This window comes from Aethalodelphis obliquidens, unplaced genomic scaffold (genome assembly GCF_003676395.1).
Source record: "Aethalodelphis obliquidens isolate GAN/ISIS:26980383/991018 unplaced genomic scaffold, ASM367639v1 scaffold9, whole genome shotgun sequence".
NCBI lineage: Eukaryota > Metazoa > Chordata > Mammalia > Artiodactyla > Delphinidae > Aethalodelphis > Aethalodelphis obliquidens.
Window position 1 is genome coordinate 41,798,559 of NW_020837953.1, and position 21,392 is coordinate 41,819,950.

Consider the following 21,392-nt stretch of genomic DNA (forward strand, 5'->3'; position numbering starts at 1 on the left):
CCACCCTCCAGCCCACTGATTAGCCCCATTAGCAGATGACAAGTGACTTGGCTGACCTTGGTCCAGTCCCCAGTAGACCAGTGCACAAAGGATTCAGCCTCCATCTCTAGTAATTGTCTTTTCCGTCGGCAGCTCCCCTGGGAGGTCAAAGCTCCAGCAAAGCACCCTCCCTGGAACTGCCCATCTGCTCTGTGGTCCTCCTCCAGGCCAACAAGGAAGTTCCTATACAGAGAGGCTGCCAGGATGGCTGCAGCTTTCAGCACAGGCAGAGGTGACGGAGATCCACCTATGCCACTGAACTAGTACATTGATGACGATGACGAAGACCCTTTCACTGAAGTTTAGTACGTGCCAGGGGCTCCCGGAGAGACTTCCATGTGTATCATCTCCTAGGATCCTCACAACAACCCCAAAACGTAGGTATTGTTATTATTTCCATTTTAGAGATGATGAAACTGAGGCTTAGTGAGATTATGTACTTTGCTCAAGGCCATACACAGTAAGTGGCAAGGCTGGGACTTGAACTCACAATGGTTTGATTCCAGAGCCTCTTACCCACTGAGGTAACCAGCTAGCTCCTGCTGCCCTACATCCCTCCTGGGCCATTTCTTTTGAATTTGTGGTGCTGTACACTCACAGAATACAGATTTACTTTCAAGTTAAATCCTCGCAACATGGGAATCCCTCAGTGATTATCTACACCAAAGCATCTCCCTGATGGCAGGGATTACCCACATGGAATTGAGGTTCGCTTCCAAGTGACCTGCTGGTAGGGACTCGGGGGGCAGAGTTCAATTCCTTTCCTCACCACTTATATACTGAGTGAACTTGGGCAAGGCCTTAGCTCACCTGAAAACCAAGGATAATCCCACACTAGTACCTCACAGGATTGTTGAGAAGGTTTAAAAATGTAATCCACCTCAACAAAGGACACCAGTTTGTAGGTATGTAGTCAAGTATAATAAAAATTAAAGGTGCTTAGCACAATTCCTGGAATATAATAAGCTCTAAAAAACCAGAGCTACTATTATTTCTTTACAAAGTCCCCAATCAAATTTTCACAGTCCATTTTAGTCAGAGATATTCTCTCTCCTTTGAACTTCTAAAGGATGTTCAAACTTCTCTTAGAAATTCCCTTTCCAACTTGTATTATGTAATTTATGCACATAATGTTTTCTCCTCTTTTAAAAAAATATTAGGTGAGAGCCTATTAGGTACCAGGCACTTCCAAGTGACTCTGCATTCACCATTGCATTCCAACCTCAAAGTGAGCTAGACTCTACTGTATTGTGCTGTTTCACAGGCGGGGAAACTGAGGTCCAGGGAGGTTAAATAACTTGCCCAGGGCACATAGTAAGCAGGCAGTGAGGCGAGGACTCAATTCCAGGCCATCCACTCAGCAGCCTGGACTTGTCACTGTTTGTTGCTATAAACGCTAGACTGTAAACATCCCAGATAAGGATCTAGGTCGGAACTACTGCCCACCTTCACCATCCGGCACAGTGATGTCCCATACTAGGGACTCGGTAAGTACTGTAGAAAGAAAGGGAAAGTTTCTGCAGTTACACAGTCACGAGTTTCCTCTGACAACACGTGCCCAAAGTCTACACAGCAGGGCTCCCTCATGGACTGGCCAAGACCCAGGAAACCTATCCCAGCTTCCCGCTGGGAACACGGGGGCGGGCAAAGTGGACATTTTGCCAATAATAACAATGATGATAATTACAGTAATGACCACAACCAACACTCACTGGTCGCTTCTGCTACGCCGCGCACTGCTATCTGTGCCTTCCATGAATGCACACGTTTAATAACCTCAGCAACTCTCAGAAGTGGGTGCTCTTATCAGCCCCATTTTACGCCTGAGGAAACTTTCAATTTAAATAGAATTTTTGGAGCTTCAAACAATTTCAAAGTTATCTAATTTTTCTGTTACGCTTATAATTTAGGGAGAAGCAGATGGCACACTTTCGGAGACAGCATACGCACACATATAGATGTGTGCATACGTACACATATAGATGTGTGCATACGTACACATACAGATGTGTGCATATACACACATACAGATGTGTGCATATACACGCATACAGATGTGTGCATATACACGCATACAGATGTGTGCATATATACATAGACCTTACCATTATACAAATGGGCAAACTGACACTTAGGGTGAGGGTTACAGTAAATTGATCTGAGGAGCTGATCAGATCAGAATAAGCAAATCCATAGAGCCAGAAAGCAGTTAAGCGTCTGCCATGAGTATGGGGGGGAAGGGAGGGGAGTGACTGCTTAATGGTACAACCTTTTCGAGGTTGATTAGAAAGTTCTGGAACTAGATAGTGGTGATGGTTGCACAACATTGTGAATGTACTTAATACCACTAAATTGTATACTTTTAAATGGTTGAAATATTAAATTCTGTGTGATGAGTATTTTACCACAATAAAAAAAATACCTTTTTCATCGTACATGGGGTAAAATCCAGATTCTTTACCTGGTTTACAAGAACCTTCCAGATCTGTCCTCTCCACCTGCACACTCACTCTCATTCTCTCTCAACTCCACTATTTCCTTCTCCCATCCCACCCAGACCTGGAGCGTGGCTACTCCCCCTCTGAGTCATGCATCACCCCGCCGCACCTTTACTCCTGCAGGAAGCCCCGCCCAGAGCCCCTCATACACTTCCTGTGCCAAGAGAAGACCCGCTTGTCCTTCAGGACTCAACTCAAGCACAGCTTCCTGTGACGTCTGCAACTGAGATCTCACTTCCACCTGGGCAAAGTGTCCCTTACTGACACTTTTACATACCTTGCAGGTACGACTATCATGGTACTCATCACAGTGTACTGTAATATATGCTTTCATACTAGAGAGGAGCACTTAATGTTGGTTAAAAATATAGGCTTTGGGGTCACTGGGCCACCGTCCAAATCTTAACTCCACCTGCCGTGTGAGCGTGGACAAATTACTTAACCACTTTGAGCCTCAGTCGCCTTGTTTGTAAAAAGAGGGCTTGTTTGATGTGAGGGTCAAACACAGAAATACATAGACAGCTTTGAGAACGGTGCCTTGCCCTTCCGAAGCACCCAGTAAACGTTCGTGTCATTATTATCCCCTTCGTCACCATCATCCTCCCTCGGCCCCAGTAGCTTACGAGCTCCATGAGCCCAGCACAGGACCTGCCATAGAGCACACACGGGGCAATATTCCAGCGTGTTTCCACGGACATGGGCTATACACCTTACAAGCCAGATCATGCAGCCCGAGTAAAACTGACCAAGTACAGGGAAGCCAGTGCTGGACTCAGCAGCCACCTCTCGGCACTTAAGGACTTTCTTTGCTTCACAACGAGAGCTTGAAGTATCAGTAGGCAAGCTATAAGTTAATGGAGAAAAAAAATAATGCAGAGTTTAACTGAGGGTTTGTGAGTGCGTCCGTGGGGCGCTCTCTCCCGGGGAGGATGATGCACGAGCTGTCGGAGATAAGACTCTGGTCGGGCATATGTAAGGGGAGCGCAGATAGCAGTGGGCGCTCAGGGAGCCCCTTCTGCCACCGCCAAACGGGAAACCTCATAGATCAAACCACAGAATAAATGAGGACATTAAGGCTTCATACACTCTGGGATTTGTATTTGAAATGCCAAGATTCCTACTTAAACTAGCCCCTCCTTGAATGATTTTTTGCTGTTGCTTTCAAAAGAAGTCACTCTTTGGCACCACAGGTCTTCAGTGGGAGGCTCTGGGCCGTAGTTTTCAATACTCACAGCTGATATTTATGGAACCCTTAGCACATGTGTGCCGAACACTTAACACGGGGCTTCACGTATATTAACCCGCTTAATCTTTTTTTTTTTTTTTTTTTTTTTTTTTTTTTGCGGTACGCGGGCCTCTCACTGTTGTGGCCCCTCCCGTTGCGGAGCACAGGCTCCGGACGCGCAGGCTCAGCGGCCATGGCTCACGGGCCCAGCCGCTCTGCGGCATGTGGGATCCTCCCGGACCGGGGCACGAACCCGTGTCCCCTGCATCGGCAGGCGGACTCTCAACCACTGCGCCACCAGATTAAGCCCCCCACTTAATCTTTATATAAAAACCCTGTAAGGTATGAACTCTTATCAGCCCTGTTACATAGATGTTACGTGAACCAACAAGCTGACATGCTAGGAGGTGGTGGCATTGGTAGTTAAACTCAGGAATCTGAGTCCAGCTGACGGAATGCAGTCATACAAACAAGGCTGTTGTCTTGCAGCCTCCTTGAGAGACTAAAGAGAAACAAAACGGGAAGTTCTAACATCCACAGTGGCTCATGACACCAACAGAATGACCAAAGGTATGAGCCATCTTATCCCCTGAACTTGTAAGAGGCAGCTCAAACAGTCCTCTGAGGAGCGGGCTCAAGAGTTAATAGCTATTTGATGGACACCCACCACTATATTACAAATGGTTGGGAGCAAACTAAATGCAAATGAAGCCACAGGGGCAGAAAACCAGCCTTCCCAAGTGTATCCTGCCTGCATTGAAGTGCCCTGGTCCTACCCCTGAGCTTAATATTTCATGCGAAAGGCAACACTGAGGTCGCCACTCCAAGAAACCCAGGGGAGAACGATCAGGATGGCAGATGGAAGCCTCCCCCTTGTATCTCAGAAATGCCAAGAGGTGTGGGTGATGGGCTGAAATGCCCAAACAAACCAGAGTGAGCCTGGGGCTGAGGCTGACTCATGGGCAGAGGGGCCCAGCCCTCACCTTTATTTACATTGCTTGGAGCACATAAAGTCCAAGAAAATTTAGTGTTTTAATTTGGGCATCTGGCTTGTGCTTCTCTTCTCTTCTCTTCTCTTCTCTTCTCTTCTCTTCCCCCCCTCCCTCCCTCCTCCCCCCTCCCTCCCTCCCTTCCATTAATGGGCAGAGTCACAGGCTTATATTATCTCTGCTTAAGCCAGGAAAGACAATATTCCCCAAACTAAACAATCTAAGATATTCTTTAAGGAGGACCTGATTGACCTGGCGACACTGCTAAAGGTCACCAAGTGTGGAAGTTCAGAAATGGGACGGCCTTTAGCCAGGTCTCATCCAGCGGGCTCATTCTGACCGAGCCAATGTCCCAGCCCCTAAGCGGCCGTCTGGGACACCTCTCCCAAGTTGTGGAGGTGGAGGTAGGAGTGCAGGACCCGGTCTTCGGTCAGACAGTTGGCATCGCCAGTCGGGACAGAGGCTGGAGCTTCCCTTTTTGTCACTCTTTAGACTCAGGTACAGTCAGGGCTAGCATCCAGTCCTCTTGGTCTCCCGCTGGGTCCTTCCCCCTCTGCTCTTTCCTCCTTCGGCTTCCGGCAGAAGGTGAGCACCTTACATATCCTAGCATCCTAGCGCCAAGGGCCGGGCCTCATCGATCAGAAAATGCGCCTGGTGGAGGCTAACCGAGCGAGTAAACAAACAACAACCTGGACCCACCCCGGGGCCTGCTGGGAGGCCGCACATGTACGCACGTTTACGGCACCAGTTTACGACCTTTACGACATTTCTGGAGGACGTGGCAAGCGCCAGGCGGTGTGCTCGGCTCTCCAACACACCCTCTCCTGTGATCTCCCAGCATGGGATGTCGGCATTAGTGTTTTCCCTGGGGGCAGAGTGGGGCCCAGATTGTAGAGCAGCTTGCCCACCACACACAGCTAACACGTGTTAAGAGAACAGGATATGCATCCACGCGAGGGACTCGAGATTTCTGCCCTACGCTATAAATGCTGAACTTACCTGTGTCGGCATCTTAATTTGTTCAAACCAGGCATTACAGGGAAAGCCAGTGAGACGCTTTCCTAGTCATTACTGTCTTCTCAACTTTCTCTGCGTTGTGCCCAAATGACAGCATACTGTTACTGCTAAACTTTTGTCTTCAATGGCCCGTCTGAATGCAAAACACAAGAAAGGGAAGCTCACACTTCGTGTTCTTCCTATTTTTTTCCTCCCGAACTTCTAAACCCAGTGTGGGAGTAGCTTTCCCAACACGCCTGGCAGATGGTCATCTAGGCCCTGGTGACGACCGCATCCCTCTGGACAGCTCTCCTGTGAGCCAAAACTGGCCTCTCTCTGATGTTCCCGCCTAAGTCCCTGGTGGCCCACCAGCTATATATATATATATTTTTTTGCGGTACGCGGGCCTCTCACTGTTGTGGCCTCTCCCGTTGCGGAGCACAGGCTCCGGATGCGCAGGCTCAGTGGCCGCGGCTCACGGGCTCAGTCGCTCCGCGGCATGTGGGATCTTCCCAGACCGGGGCACAAACACGCGTCCCCTGCATCGGCAGGCGGACTCTCAACCACTGCGCCACCAGGGAAGCCCCCACCAGCTAAATATTAACCAAACACAAAAGAAAAGAAATGAAAACCATTCACTGGGTCTTCCAGTTGATTTTAATTGCAGGTAATAAACCATTGCTAAAAGGAAGGTTTAGACTAAGAAGGTGCCTATTAGCTTAGGGTGTTTGCAGTGGAACAGTGAAATGATTTTGTAAATGCCATCTTCTCTAATAAATCTGTATGCTACTGGAGAGATTAGGCCATTATCCAGCGCTGGCATAAATAGAAAATGAGATGAGGGATCACATGCTTGAGGGGTTTTAGGAGTTAGCCGGAGATGGGGCAGGGTGATGCTGGTTAGAGAATGCAGTTGGCCAATCAAATCATATTGGCCGAAATCTAGTTTAGGGCCAGTTTTGTTATTCTGACTCTAACCGGTGCTTTCCAATATCCATACCACGAAGCCACCATAGAAATTTCTGCCTAAATAAAGAAGGGTTTTCTTAAAGCCAAGGGTCCAGATCATAGATTTATCTGATTGTGTCACAGCGAGGCAGAGTTGAGTTTGAGGAACAGAAGAATCCCTTAAAATCAGAAGACTCAAGGCCTGGGGCAGTAGCCATACGTTTCCAAGGCACTTACTGAGCACCTAACTGCACATGGCATCGCTGAGAACCGCACTGCACAGGGCTGAACACATACGTCCAGGCAGATGCATTCTGTAGCCGCAGCCCCAAGCTGTGGGCCACAGAGACTCTGGGTGGCCAGAGAGAGTGACTTAGAGGAAGTCCAAAATCCACATGTCTCCAATGTGCTGCCTGTGGACAGAATGAAGCATTTTTATTGCATGCATGTGCCATTATCTTTCAAATATATGTAAATGCAGAAGAAGCAGCCGCTTAAGAATGTTACTGAATTCAATGCATTCTTTTGCATTTATGTATTTCCCCAGAGAAATAGATAAAAAATACAATTGCTAATATGTAAGGGACAGAATTCACTGAAAATCTCTCTCTCTCTTTATCTCTCTCTCTGTCTCTCTCTCTCCATCATTAAAAAGAATATATGTAAAAATGTGGATGGCAGAACATTAAATCCACATGTAAACCAATGCTGGAATAGCCATCTTGGCTAAAGTTTAAACCATTGAAAACTGGCTCCTGGCTAATGTTAGAAGCGTGTGCATGCTCACGAGGGAAGGGATCATTTTGTTGGTACTAGTTTGGGTACCTTATTATCTGTTTCATCTGAATACCACCTACTACCTCAGCCTGCCAGCCTTTGTGAGTTAAGCTTTTCAGTCCTTACCCTCCCTGTCCATTCTTGTGGCAGACATCTGTATGATTTCTCATATGACCATTTATGGATTCTGACCGTGACCTCAAATACAAGTCTAGGTACATGTGTGTTTAAAGGGCTGGAAAGCATACTCAGCAGGACATAAGAAGAAGTCTGGCTCCTCCCAGGAGAAAGGCCTCTAAGCAACACAAAGATATCAGGAGAAAGACCTGGGATCTGGGGGGGATCCAATCTTGCCTGTCCAATCTTGCCTATGGGGGACAGAAATCAGCTGGAGAAATAAAGAGAATTTCATTCCAAGGTGGGAGAATTCAGAGTTCAATAATATACTATGTTATTAATAATGAAGAGTTCTATCTATTGAATCCCAAAGTCCACCAAGCTTTGTGCCAGGCACACTATGTGTTATTCCATTAACCCAGGCAGTAATTTTCCCCCCAGGAAAAAACACCGGGCAACGTCTAAAGACTTTTTTGGTTGTCACGTTATAGGGGTGCTACGAGCATCTAGTGGTGTACACCAGGGACGCTGCTAAACATTTTACAACGCACAAGTCAGCCCCCACGCAAAGAATTTTCTGGCCCAGAACGTCAACAGTGCTGAGGTTGAGAAACCCTGCACTAAACCATCCTAATCACTCTAGAAAGGAAGAATTATCGGCCTCGTTATAGAGGAGGAAACAGAGCTGTAACGTCCCACAACCCAAGTCATATCGCCAGGATCTGGATCGGATCTGTTTCACTCCCTTTAACCCATGTAACTGCTATATTATCTTGAAGATGGAAATGACCTCCTCATTTCCTAAATAAGGAAATTGAGGCTCAGATGCCAAGTGTCTTGCTCTGTATCTCACTGCTACTGGCGATTCTTTGTCCCTTCACAGCTCGAGGTCCGTAATGATGACTAATCACAAACGACTTCACCTCAGACCACGAAGCTGCCAACAAATGTCTCTTTCTCTTGTCCATTAACCATTACACCCCTAGTAATTAACTTCTTGTTTCTGCTCCTTTAACACTGTAATCTGGTGGTTTTATTGCTCAAATCTAATTCACTAGCTTAATCAATCATTATTAAGCTCCTTCTGTATGCTAAGCACTGTAAAGGTGCGGGATATAAATGGGTCAGAAGGCAAATGGAAGACAACTGCAGGTTCAGGGGTTGGCAAACTATACTCCAATGAATGCCTGTTTTTGTAAATAAAGTTTTATTGGAACACAACCACGCCCATTTATTTACCTATTGTCTACGGCTGCTTTCACATTACAGCAGCAGAGCTGAGGAATTATGACAGATATCCTATGGTCCCCAAAGCCTATAATATTTACTATCTGGCCCTTGGCGGAAAAAGTTTGCCAACTCCTACACTAGCTCCATCATTCAAGCCACAAGAGCAAGCACTGAAGTGAACTCCCAACTGAATCAAGAAGCACTTTCTTTCATCTCCACGTGCAGCTATAGTATCTATTGTCAGTGGCGGGAATCCGAAGTGTTTAATGCTAATACAAATCTAAAACTCAAAAACACTGGGCAATGTCTAAAGACTTTTTTGGTTGTTACACTGTAGAGGTACTATAAGCAAACATTTTGATCCTAAAAATACCTTCCGCTCTTCTAGAGCCTATTATAAATAGATCTTCAAATGCATTTCAAATGTGTATTATTTCTATTTTGCCATCAGAGGTTTGGGAAGCCTTTAGCGACTGTTCCTCGTCACACTGAAATGAAACAGAGATCAGAGTCCCAGCCGATAGATTAGCTGCTTAGGTGTCAGTTAACTACAGCGGGTTGTCTGCTACGCTGCAGAGGCCTCCGGGCTGATACTTCCTTTCCACTCTCCTTGGGTGCACAGCAAAAGACCCCATTCTGATTTTCCCTGAGTTTTCTGCCACACTGTTGGACTTCAGTCTGTGGATGAGATTCCACTGATCTGAGTTCAAGGTTTAGATGTGAGCTTGGAGCAGCAGGAGGTCCACCAACTATCTAGGCAGTTACAGCCACAGCAGCACTGAGAACACGTGCCTGCACAGCCAACAGTTTAGGTGGACAATTGAAACCAACATGTTTTGGACGGATGTTAACTCAAAGACTCTGATAAAAGAGATCCTAAAGGTTCCAAAGTGCCTCCCTGAAGGGACAGTGAAGAGAGAGAAATTAGGCAGATTTACTGATGGCTACATCCTGCCCCCGACACTCAGAGAGTACACACACATCCACATGCTAAGACCATAGGTCCCCTCACAGACGTGCTTCTCATATTCAAAAATCCTAAACGACGATGGTGTCAGGTGGAAAAAATTGTCCTCCATACGAAAGTTATTCCCAGATCCAATAAGACAATCAGGAAGTTCCCCGGGTGCAAACCTGCTCTGGTTGACAGGTCTCTAACTGCTTTTAGGGGAGGCCAGAAGAAGAGAAACGCTACGTTCAGGCATGAATAAGATAGGTCATTGAAAGAGAAGTCAAATGACTGAAAACCCCACGGAGAGGATGAAAGAATTCAGTGTAAAAAATAAGATTAAATCTGTAAAACTGGATTGTCCCTTTACCATGGGTAGACATTGGATATGGGAGCTCAGAGTATGAGAGCACAGTCTTGGGGTGACGGTGTCACCATCCAGGTCTTACAAGACAGGGCGGCCCATGCTCAAGAGGGCTTGGCCAAGGCAAGGTCAGATCTCACCCAATCATAAGTTCCAGGGCAGCCCTCTGCCACCATTGTGCAGTCACGGTGGGATCTTGCAGTGGGAGAAAGAGAGGACAATTTGGTTCAATGACAAGCTCAACAATCTTGAAGAAATCAGTTTAAATCACTGTCCCTCAGTTTCCTTATTTGAGAAATAGATTGCTGTGTCTACTTCAATTCCATCCTATGGGCCAGTTGGTAGGATCCACAGAGACAATGCCTGTGCAAGTCTCTGTATACCACAAAGATCTGCAAAGATCTACAAAGATCTGGGTAGTGATATGCTCTAGTGTTTCCCTAGTGCCTCCTGGGTGCAAAGGAAAGAAGAGTGGATAAAAGCAGCAGAACCCTGGAAAAAGGATTCTGAGCATTGGCTTTTGCTAGATGGATGCTAAACCGACCATCCATCCATCCATCCATCCATCCATCCTCATGGTCTAGCATGAGGATGCTAGACCAAGCTTTTGCTTTAGAGGCAAGGTGATAACACTGAAAGTGTTGAAGGGTGTGTTTTGAGTTATCCCATGGTGGAACCAACCCATGAATTGACCAGCTGAGTTTTAACAAGGTTCTATTCTATTGGTCCATGATATTGACCCACACCGTAGAAAATCTGGCCAGAAATAATGATCCTTCTCCAGAGGACTTCCATTAAGACTTGAACATGCCTCCTTGCAGGGCTGCCTGGTACCATGTCGAACTGTGAACAGAGCAATCCGAGCACGTCTGCTAGCTAACGGGCTAACAGTCTCTACAGAATGGCAGCCAGGCCTTGCCTTTCTGTTAACTCCCAAATCTAAAGCTGTGTCGAGAAATAGTCCCGGTTTTTTCTTGCTTCACATGGTAAACCTTGTAGGAACAGGAAAAGCGATCTACTTGATGAATGCATTAATTAAGATAATCAGTATGCATAGAATCACAGGTCAGTTCTCCCCAGCCATCATTCATCAAGCTCTGTGGTACCACAACTGCACTCTCCAGGGTCAGTATCAAATTTCTAAATTTCATACCTTGCCATCGTCAGGAAATGGCGGGCACAGAATTCCAAATGGCAAGAATGAGGGGGAAAGGGTGACATAAATCCCACTGTGTTCCAAGTTGCACTTACTGAATTAAAGACACCATCCTCAATGGTTTCAAAAAAATTCAAGTTAATCAAGGAAAATGAACTAATTCATTTGTTGCAGCTGACAAGAGGCGCCAGCCTTAGCCAGGAAGATAATATATATAAGGGGTGAGTTTACTTTGAAAGATGCAGAGCTATACCTGCATTGAAATTCATATCTTTTCTTGGTCTCTTTGGAGAAGAAAACCCAACTATTATTCAAGATCTAAACCCTATATCATGCACATCTTCTTTCTCCTTAAGAAATGCTCTTTGAGGGAGAAGGTCCAAGCCAGCAGCTATTCTCTGCAGTATCCAATCCCAGCCTACCCCCAAAGTTGCACTCTAATGATCTCTCATGGGCAGTTTAACCTTAGTAGAGAAATTAACGTATTTTCCCAACATGCTTTTCTTACATATTGCCACTGTCATGTACATCTGTGAAGGCTTCTGTATTTGTCACTTCATCATCTATTTTCCCATTACACCTGCCTAGACCTTTATTATAAAATGTAATTATACTTCCATGTCAGTCACACCTACTAGCCTGAGCTCCAAGATAACTTGCTCCATATCTTATTAAATCTGTGGTCCCTGAACCTATGTGCCCAATCTCTCAAGCTAGATGGAGACAGAGAGAAGAAAGGAGGAAAGGAAGAAAAGAAAATGAAGGGGAATGGGAGGGTTGGTCTGGAAGCGAAAAGACAAAGCCATCCTCCTGGCATGTCTTTGTGCTGCCTGGCACAATATCTCAATATTCTTTTTTTTTTTTAATTTATTTTTGGCTGTGTTGGGTCTTCGTTGCTGCGCGCGGGCTTTCTCTAGTTGTGGCGAGCAGGGGCTACTCTTCATTGCAGTGTGCGGGCTTCTCATTGCAGTGGCTTCTCTTGTTGTGGAGCATGGGCTCTAGGCACACGAGCTTCAGTAGTTGCAGCACGTGGGCTCAGTAGTTGCAGCACGCAGGCCCTAGAGTGCACGGGCTTCAGTAGTTGTGGCACGTGGGCTCAGTAGTTACGGTGCACAGGCTTAGTTGCTCTGCGGCATCTGGCATCTTCCTGGACCAGGGATTGAACCCGTGTCCCCTGCATTGGCAGGCAGATTCTTAACTACTGTGCCACTAGGGTAGTCCTCAATATTCTTGCTGTAGTGAAGCAGGCGGGCTCCAGGGTCAGGTGAACCTGTGTTCCAATCCAGCAGAAGACCACTGTCTAGATCTTGGAAAAGCAACTAAACCTTTCTAAGCCTCAGTTTCTTCATTTGTAGAATGGAGGTGAGAACATTATCTAACTCGCTGTGATAGGAAGTCAGATGAGAAAATGTCATCAATCACACCCCACAGGGTCTGGGAAAGTCCAGAAAAAAAAAAAAAGCCTCAACAGATGCTGACTATTGCTATCACTATCCTCTTGGATCATCTTCAAAGTCTCTGCAGCTCCCCAGTTCTGATCCTGGAACATCCCTTTTCCTAAAAATGAGTCAACCCCCTGCTAAGAAGCTCTGGGGGCCACTGTCCCCTTTCCTTGAAACTTTCAGTCCTCTATGTGACTCCCTCCAGCTGAAGCCCAGCAGCGAGGCAGAGAGAAGGGAGATTCTCACATTTAAACAGGGTTCAGCCACTGAACTGCCCTCTTACCTCTGGCCACACACCAATCCTTCCTGGCTACAGACTCTCCAGCAGTGACAAAGCATCTTTCGTACAGTGGAGCTCTGAGGATTTATGATGAATGACTTAGTGTCTGACATGCAAATCCTAACTATAATTGCCACAACGCCAGTTTTAGAACAAAAATGATTTCTTGGGCAGGAATGGGAAAAACTATGCAAAGCTGTACAGCATCCTGGCTGGGACAACAGGCAGTCTCTGGAGGCACATTTACTTGGGTTTATATCCTGGCTCTGCCACTTGCTAGCTTGGTGACCCTGGGCAAGTCACATAACCTTTCTGGGCCTCAATTTTCTCATCTGTAAGGTGGCAAACCCAGTACTCACCTGAGAAAGTAGTTAAAAGGATTAATTGAGATAATACAGGGAAGGGGTTGAGAACAGTGTTGACATATGGCAAATAAACACAATTAAAACCATCTACCATTAAACCAATGATCTTCATGTAAAACATGACAAGTCGACCGAATTCCGCACACTGTAATTTAAAAATCATGGATTTGTTCATTCATTCAGTCAGTCAACAACTATTTACTGGGCTCTTGCTATGTGCCAGGCACTGTTCTAGGTGCTGTGAATGGAGCAGAAAACAAACAGATGAAACTCTCTGCTCTCACAGAGCCGCCATCCTAAGACTCACAACTGGGGTCTCCTCTAATGCCCGGCATACAAAGTGGTTCTCAGCCAGGGATGATGTGGCCTCCCAATGGACATTTGGAAACATCTGGAGACATTTTTGGTTGTTACAACTGGGGTGTGGAAGGTTCTACTGGCATCTAGTGGGCAGAGGACAGGGACGCTGCTAAACATCCTACAATGCACACGATGTCCACCCCCCAACAAAGAAGTATCCTGCAAATGACAACAGTGCCAAGACTGGGAAATCCTAGTGTAAAGGAATCTGTGAGTAGTTATACGTCTTTTGTTGGGCGTGGTCTTGGGCCACTGGGGGCCACCGAGGCCACTGGGAGAGAACTCGGAAAGGCGGAAGATATGGGTAGGAGGGAGAATAATAGGACCACAGGATACCAGCTTTGCCTGGCATCATCCTTCCCAAGAGAGAATGCATTCAAAGTCTGAGAAGTAGGAGGCCCCAACGCCGGGATCAATATGGTTCTTTTCATCGGGGACAAGTGACCCTTGGGTTGCTAACCTTGTAAGCAAGACCCAATTCCCTCTTTGTCAGTTAACCTCACACTTAAGGGAGAGGGATTCCTGCTTCCCTATGATTTCATATAAGGACCCAGAAATTACCATCAGTTTAGGAAAACATTAATTAAGAATGGAGACAAGCCTATAGCTCCGTCAACCTTCCTAATGAACAAACCGAAAGATACTTCTGATTCAGGAGACAATACAGGTTTAAAGAGCAGAGAGCCTCGGTGGGTTTGAATTCCTGGATCAGTCACTACCAGCCGAGTGACCCTGGGCATCAAAGTGAGATGAGTAAGGGCACGGACTCCGGAGCCAGAGCTTGGTCGCTTAATGGCCCTCTGACAAGTAACAGATCATTTTCGTGCCTTGGTTTTCTCATACGTAAAATGGGTACAATGGTACCTGCCTTATAAGTCATTACAAAAATTAAATGCATTAATTCAGAGAAGCACTTAGAACAGTACCTAGCTCCAAGCAAGACTATGTCAAAGCTTGCTGTCATCATCACCGTCGTTGTCATTACTATGTCATGGTAGACAGGTGACCTAACCTCTCTGGGTCCCAGTCAGTTTCCTCTTTTCAAAAATGGGCACAACAGTTGTCACTTCATTGGGCTCCAGATACATTTATGCATGTTAAGCACTCGGGAAGATACGTGACATGTTGGAAGTCCTTATTATTTATTGAAAAGTTTGACAAAGCACTGACACTAGTTCTAATCTAGTCCTACATTACACTATTCACCTTCACTGAAAAGAAAATTACATGGTATCAGGATGGTTCCAGAACCCCCAAGAGGTGAGCTCCGAGAACCATAATGAAGTACCCAAGGTGAGTGTAAACTATTAGCTCCGGACCCACCTTCCTGTAGAGGGCACTTTGCTCTTAATGATTCACATTACTTCGAACGATCTGCAGAGCTGAGACAATATTGGGAATGGAAGGCCTTTCCATCCCCTTCAATCCGGCGCTTGCTCTGGTGGAAGAGAAGAGAAGGGGTAGGAGCTGGGCGGGTAGCCCCTCCTCCCATTTCTCTCCATCCTCCCAGCCTGACTGCCCATCACAGAAGGGGCAGAGGCCTCAGGGGGCGCTTTGCTGGTAGACCTGCCTGTTACAAGCTCCATACGAGCTTTCGTGCTAGGGTCTCAATTCATTGGAGGGTGAAGGGGACGAGGGCTTTTCAGAAGTCTGACCCAAAGGTCCAGCAAGTCAACAAAGACACTAAAACAAGTTGAGAACCAATGATATCCCATCACACAGAAGCCACCTGCTCACAGTTGTCCTTGCCAAACTCACTGAAACTACATTCAGCTTCTTTCATGTTTCTAGCAGCTCAGGATTTCAAGGGGGAAGCAAGAATGCCCACAGAGCACAGCCTGGAGCCTGCCACCGAGATCTGAGGTTGCAGCAAACAAGCAAGAATGTTCTGGTCTCATCCAACCACATGGGAAAGAAGAAGAGATTCCTTCGCCTGGTCTCCCTCCAGCTTCTCCACAGTCAAGATGGGCCTGGCAGGGGACCTTGAGGATGGTGACATGAGCCAGTGGGACGCTTACCTGCCCCGAATTGTCAGGTACAATCCGCGGCAATGGACGGTCACCCTCTTGGCTTCAGGGAAGCTGTCTTTTCCTAAAGGATTCTGCCTGAACCCTCTTTGCCTGCATTTCTGATGACTAGGACATTGCAATGACTGCTGTTGGTGGCATCCCTTGTCATCCCATGTGTTACCCTTGTCATCCCATGTGTTACTCACCCTAATATCCAGCCCAAACAGTATGGACTAATTTTCATTTACAAGCTCACTTAAAAACCCATTCCCTGGCCTCGGCAGGCAGAATGAGTTCCATTCTTGCCTGACGGACGGCAGGGGGTGAGAAGCCAAGCACTAACGCTCACACAAACCAATACTGGAAAAGGTCTGGAAAGAACTGAGAAATTCATGCTGATTTCACTTTCCTTAGCTATGTAACTCAGGAATAAATATAAATGAAATATGCAATGAATATGGCCCGGACCCAGGCTTGACCTTCTGGGCCCCATATGACTTGCATGGTGAGCAGGCAGTGTTTCAACGAGCACCCCCCACCCGCCAAGGCCATCTGCTAGAAGCTCACTGGCAGCCAGGAAGTCACAAATTATAAGCTCCAGGATTCCTCAAAAGTGCCAGCAGTCTTGGGGAGTAGAGGGGGTAAAGGCATGGGGAGAACATGCCTTGTCTTATGCTGGGAGGATGTGTGACTAGGCTCCTATTATAAAATTCAGATTGGCTCAAACTTAGTATCAATGAAGTTTTGAAAAACCTCAGTAAATCCTGAAATGCTGGAAGTGTGAAATTAACCAGAACCATAAACTTGACTTGAGGGCATTTTCCAAAGACAATGGAAAGACAGTAAATCACAGTCAATCAATAACTAATTTCAACCGGGCTGGGCTGATCTGTACCTATTCTCTTTGCGACCATGCATGGTGATTTTCAGGAAGAATTTTGAAGTCCCATCTCATGACAGCCTACCAGATTAAGAAAAGACAGACAAGCCTCTTTCAGCCCATTGATATGGCTGGAAAGCCAAGCCATGGGTACTGGATGAGCTCTGTAACTTACAGGTGAGCTAACAAAAGGGCCCCCGAGATTCCGCCACTTTTTGTTCCATCCTCTCTGCCACGTGAAAATCCTCTTCTCAAAAAAGAAACGTCTGCTTGGGAAAACAAGAGTATGTAGAGGCAGAACAAATTGGGAAGGGGATGCCAAAGGGGATCCCCAAAGGGGATGCTTTGATTTTGAAAAGCAACAGTGTCTAGCATCTCTGCAGACTCACACATTCGATTCAGTCCCAAGGTAATTTATACTTCACCAAAGAGTTTCCAGTGTTATAGTAACGCTAGATAAGAGCCATCAGACCTGAAGTAACAGCCTATTTTAATGCCTGGGGAGAAAAAAAATAAAACTTGCATCTATTTATGGAAATTTACAAAGGTGTAAGAAAATGACACTTTTCCCCATCCCCATCTAACAGATGCAGTAAACAGTAAGTCCTCAACACCCAAGAAAGATGCTATGAGCATTTCCACTTACGTAGGCATATAAATACAATTATTTCCTTAAAAAAACAAACCACAAAAATATTGGCAGTAGGTATACATCCTACTGGGCGTAGGTATTTTATGTTATATACAGTTAAACACCTATTTGAATTGGGTACGATGGAACTTAATTGTTTTAGTCTACGCATAGCAAAGCAACCAACTGAATCTAATATTAGCCCTTCATCAGATAAAACATTTTCAGAGAAACAAACTGCTATATTTTCCCCTCAAAGAATAGCAAGCATTTTAAACACATTTCCCAGAGATGTTACGCCGAGGAAAACAGCTTAGAAATGTGACTTTAAACAAACCCGTTCTCTGGCTACCAACAACAAGACAAATTGGAACAACTGCCTGGCTCTGTTCTCTCCAACGCTCCTTCTGTCCACCTGTCAAAGGCAGTTGTGACCCCACCAACCTAAGAGGCAGCTCTGGAGCCTTGAGATGCGCCACCCTGCGCGGATGCCCTGTGCTCCGCATGCCAGCATCCTCATTAGGGATTATCCGGCTCACTTGAAGCAGGGAGAGAGGAGATGGGCTGGCTGCCAAGCGTTTCTTTCAACACAGATTCTGAAAGAAGATCCTGCAAAGTGCCGAAAGCCCAGATTTTCAGCAGTTCACTTTCTAGACTCTGTTACGTAGCAACCATGCCAGCTCACGGAGGGTACCAACCAAGTTAATATTTTGTTTAAATGACACACTCCATTAACTCTCTAGGAAAACCCAAGTTTTCTTCATCAACTTACCTACTGTCAGATAGCCTCACTGGAACAAGACATCCACTGGTGGATTGGTGAGCTTCTTTAATTTATTAACAAAAAAATTTTTAACAAAAAAATCTGAAAATGGATCTAACAGTTTCTCAGCAGGGAGAGCAAAAGGTGACCCTTCCCTGTAACCATTTGGGCTAATATTATTAAAAGGAAATTAGCAGGCACTTAATATGTACATAATGTCCTTTAGTTAAAAGATGACTTATACAGTTGCATTTTGAAAGATACTCATTTCATTCAAAACCTTGCTTTGAAAAGTGATAACTCAATAACACTGCTCATAGGGTTTGAGCCCATTGACTTGCACCAACACAGACAAAATAAAAACAGAAGACTCATTCGGAAGAATTAGGAACCCCCAGGAACCGAGCTTCTGTGAGCCTTCCTGGAGGCATATGACAAAGAAGCGTGAGAAGCCAATGAACCACACTTTGAAATTAACTTGAGAGCCCGGTGCTTCCCTTTAGGAATATGAAAGCACTAGCAAAAGAAACTACCAGACCACCTCTGCAGAAGGTTTCGCTTCCAGCAGAATGCTGCCACATGTCTTGAGAACACAAAACAAAACAAAACAAAACAAAAACAAAACCCAAAACACTCACAGAGGCTAAATAATGTAAAAAGTACTGTATTGAGGAACTGTTGCCATAGATAAGGAAACGATGCCCACTGGATTTACATGGGGGTCTTGTTTTCTTTTCAACCATCACATCAGTTTAAATTGACATCAATTTAGAGGGATACGTGGCCAACCATTAAGCTGAGTTAAAATCTTCAACATTTTATTTTCTGATTATAAAATCATTAAACTCCCCCTAGTAAAGGTTTTGAAAAATACCAATGGTACACAGAGGAAAAATCAAAACCATCCTTCATCCAACCACCCACAGACAGCCCCTGGCCTGGGCAGGCATGTTTCTAAGAATATGAGGAAGCTGCTGGTTCTGTGTGTTTTTAGGGATATCAAGAAATCCAAAAGCCATTTTTCCATTTCCACAGCCTTGTGCATTTTTGTAGGAAAAAACAAAAAGGAAACAGTCCCCTCTTGCTCCACTACAACAATTTAACCGTCAGCCAAGTATCACAATTTCCAAGTTGAATGTGTAGATCATTGCAGCACCGACCTCTCCTTAGCATGCTCAGACTGCAGCTAGACCCAGGACTCAGATAAAAGCCACTTAACTTTTCCTCCGCTGAGAAAGAGGCGGATGGTGGGAAATGAACTAGCATTGTTCAGTCCCCCATACCATGACTTTTGATTCTCAGCAAAATGCCAGTTTTGCACTATTTCTTTAAGGTTGAAAGAGTCCCTGCCTATAAAAAGTAAAGCATGACCATGCAGTCTAACTTCCCTTTTTTGCCCAGGTGCCAGCAGAGAGCATCTTCCACACACAATGACATAACAAGGGATAAATGATAGAATAACCAGATACCCACCTGGAAAACTGTGCAGCAAGCATCAGGCTCACAACACCTTCCCACCATAACGTCATGCTACTTTGGTACCAAATTACTGCCCCAAGACTCTTGACGGACTCCTGAAGTACCAAGTTAAGATCTGACTTGGAATTGAACATACACTGCTAATGTTCAGGCTTAACATCTCACAGCAAAAAAAAACAAGCACACCTACCCCAGCAAGGTAAAGAGGAAACAGAAGCTGATGGAGAGAAGGCATTAATATGAAAACAGACTCTCTCTCTCTCAACACTTAGGAGAAGCCTTTGAAATAATAACAGAACTAGAAAATATTTCTAAGCCACTGAGCCTTTGGTACCTCATACTTCATCAAGTGACATATTTACACAAGTGGCCCTCCTGGACTGGATATTTCTTCTGTCATATTCTGGATTTCAGCTGTTTAGCTTACAATCAAATGACATTAATAACCGGTGACAACGTTTCTTAAAGGGCAATTAGGCAAAAAAAGAAAAGACATCCTGAAAATCCAGCCTACCCTTTTACTTTTTAATTCACGGAAACCAAACAGTATTTTTTTTCTTTTTTTTCAGGGGATGCTTCCTCCACCTTTAACCCATGCATGAGGGTTTCAGAGCTTCATCACTGCCAATGTCAACATAGACTGTCCTTATTTTCCCCTCCTCCTAACTGCAAAGAGTCCCTTCAAGCGGCGGCTACCTGGAAATCCACCATCTAAGCCTTCATTTCGCCAGGAGCCCATCACTCAGCCTTTGAGGTCTAAGATTTCCCCCCCTGGAAAGTGCTCACAGTGTTTATATTTGCTGGAAATTTAAACTCCCTGCTGAGCACAGCATCTACTGTTGCATCGATATATTCCACTGCCTGCGCGATCTCAAATGGGGAGAAAATAAAGTCCAGATGCAATCGAGACAAGGGATTTGGCATCCGTGGAGAAAAGTGCAAACCAGTCCAATCCTCTACCCCAAGCGCGGCAGCAGAGTCTGGAGCTCCCTCTCCGGGAGTCATTCCAAAGGAAGGAGCCTCCGGAACTGGGGGGAGCTGTGGCATTCACCCCTGCCGCGGGTGAGGGCAAAGGCCCGGGCATGAAAAGTTTGCCCAAGGAGCTGGGGGCTGTGTGCCATCTGAAGGGCACTTTCTGCTACCGGTAGGGACGCGCCGGCTGAGTCTCGCTCGCGCTGGCCAGGACAGGCGTGACCGTGTGAACCCGGGCGCAGCGTGCACCCGGGTTTTCGTTAATGACAGCAGCCTGCAACTCCCAGCAGGGGAGCAGCGCCGGCCACTGCCGGGCGGAAAGGGTTACAAGCCACAATGCAAGGCGGTTTCGCCGCGGCCGTGGGGGCACCGAGTCCCCGGCCCCCTCCGGGTCCGGGTCCTGCTCTCTCGCCTCTCCTCCGCCCCGGCCGCCGTACGATCCCTACCTTGCGCGCTGTGCTGGTGGTTCTCCATGTTCGCCGCCGCCGAGTCCGCCGCCGCCGAGGCGCTGGCCGCTGCTCCCGGGCCCGGGCCGGGGCCGCCGCCGCCGCCGCTCAGTTCCGCCAGTCTCCGGTTGGTGGCCGTGAGTTCGGCTCGCAGGTTGGTCATCTCCTGGCTGGCCGACTGGACCGCCCCATCGATGCGGAGCGCGAGCTGCTTATTGTCTTCCATCATGCTCAGGATTTTGGCCTGGGGGCGAGAGAGGTGACAAAGAGCTGCATGATGCGCCGGGGGCGCGCGGCCGGGCAGCCCCGGCTCTACCTGTTGGGTCCCCCGCGGCCCGGCTCCCCCGAGCCCCGACCCCTAGGCACCGGCAGCGCCGGCTCCTCCGGCGCAGGAATGACAGCGGCGCCTCCAGCCGGATCCGCGGCGGTAGCGAGGCGGCGGGGGGGGGGGGGGGGGGGGGGGGGGGGGGGGGGGGG

At 46.7% G+C, this 21,392-nt stretch overlaps 1 protein-coding gene across 1 annotated transcript in view; it reads right to left on the reverse strand.

The window, feature by feature from the left end:
• The window catches only part of LOC113622177 (kazrin), a 421,388-nt gene extending 400,018 nt beyond the window's left edge, over positions 1-21,370 (reverse strand). Inside the window, exons 1-2 of the mRNA XM_027110107.1 lie at positions 21,232-21,370; positions 20,916-21,159 (exon numbers count right to left, since the gene is read on the reverse strand). Coding sequence (XP_026965908.1) covers positions 20,916-21,144 — 229 coding nt within the window. The 5' untranslated portion in view covers positions 21,145-21,159; positions 21,232-21,370. The remainder of the gene's footprint in view (positions 1-20,915; positions 21,160-21,231) is intronic.
• Positions 21,371-21,392: the final 22 nt, after the last annotated feature.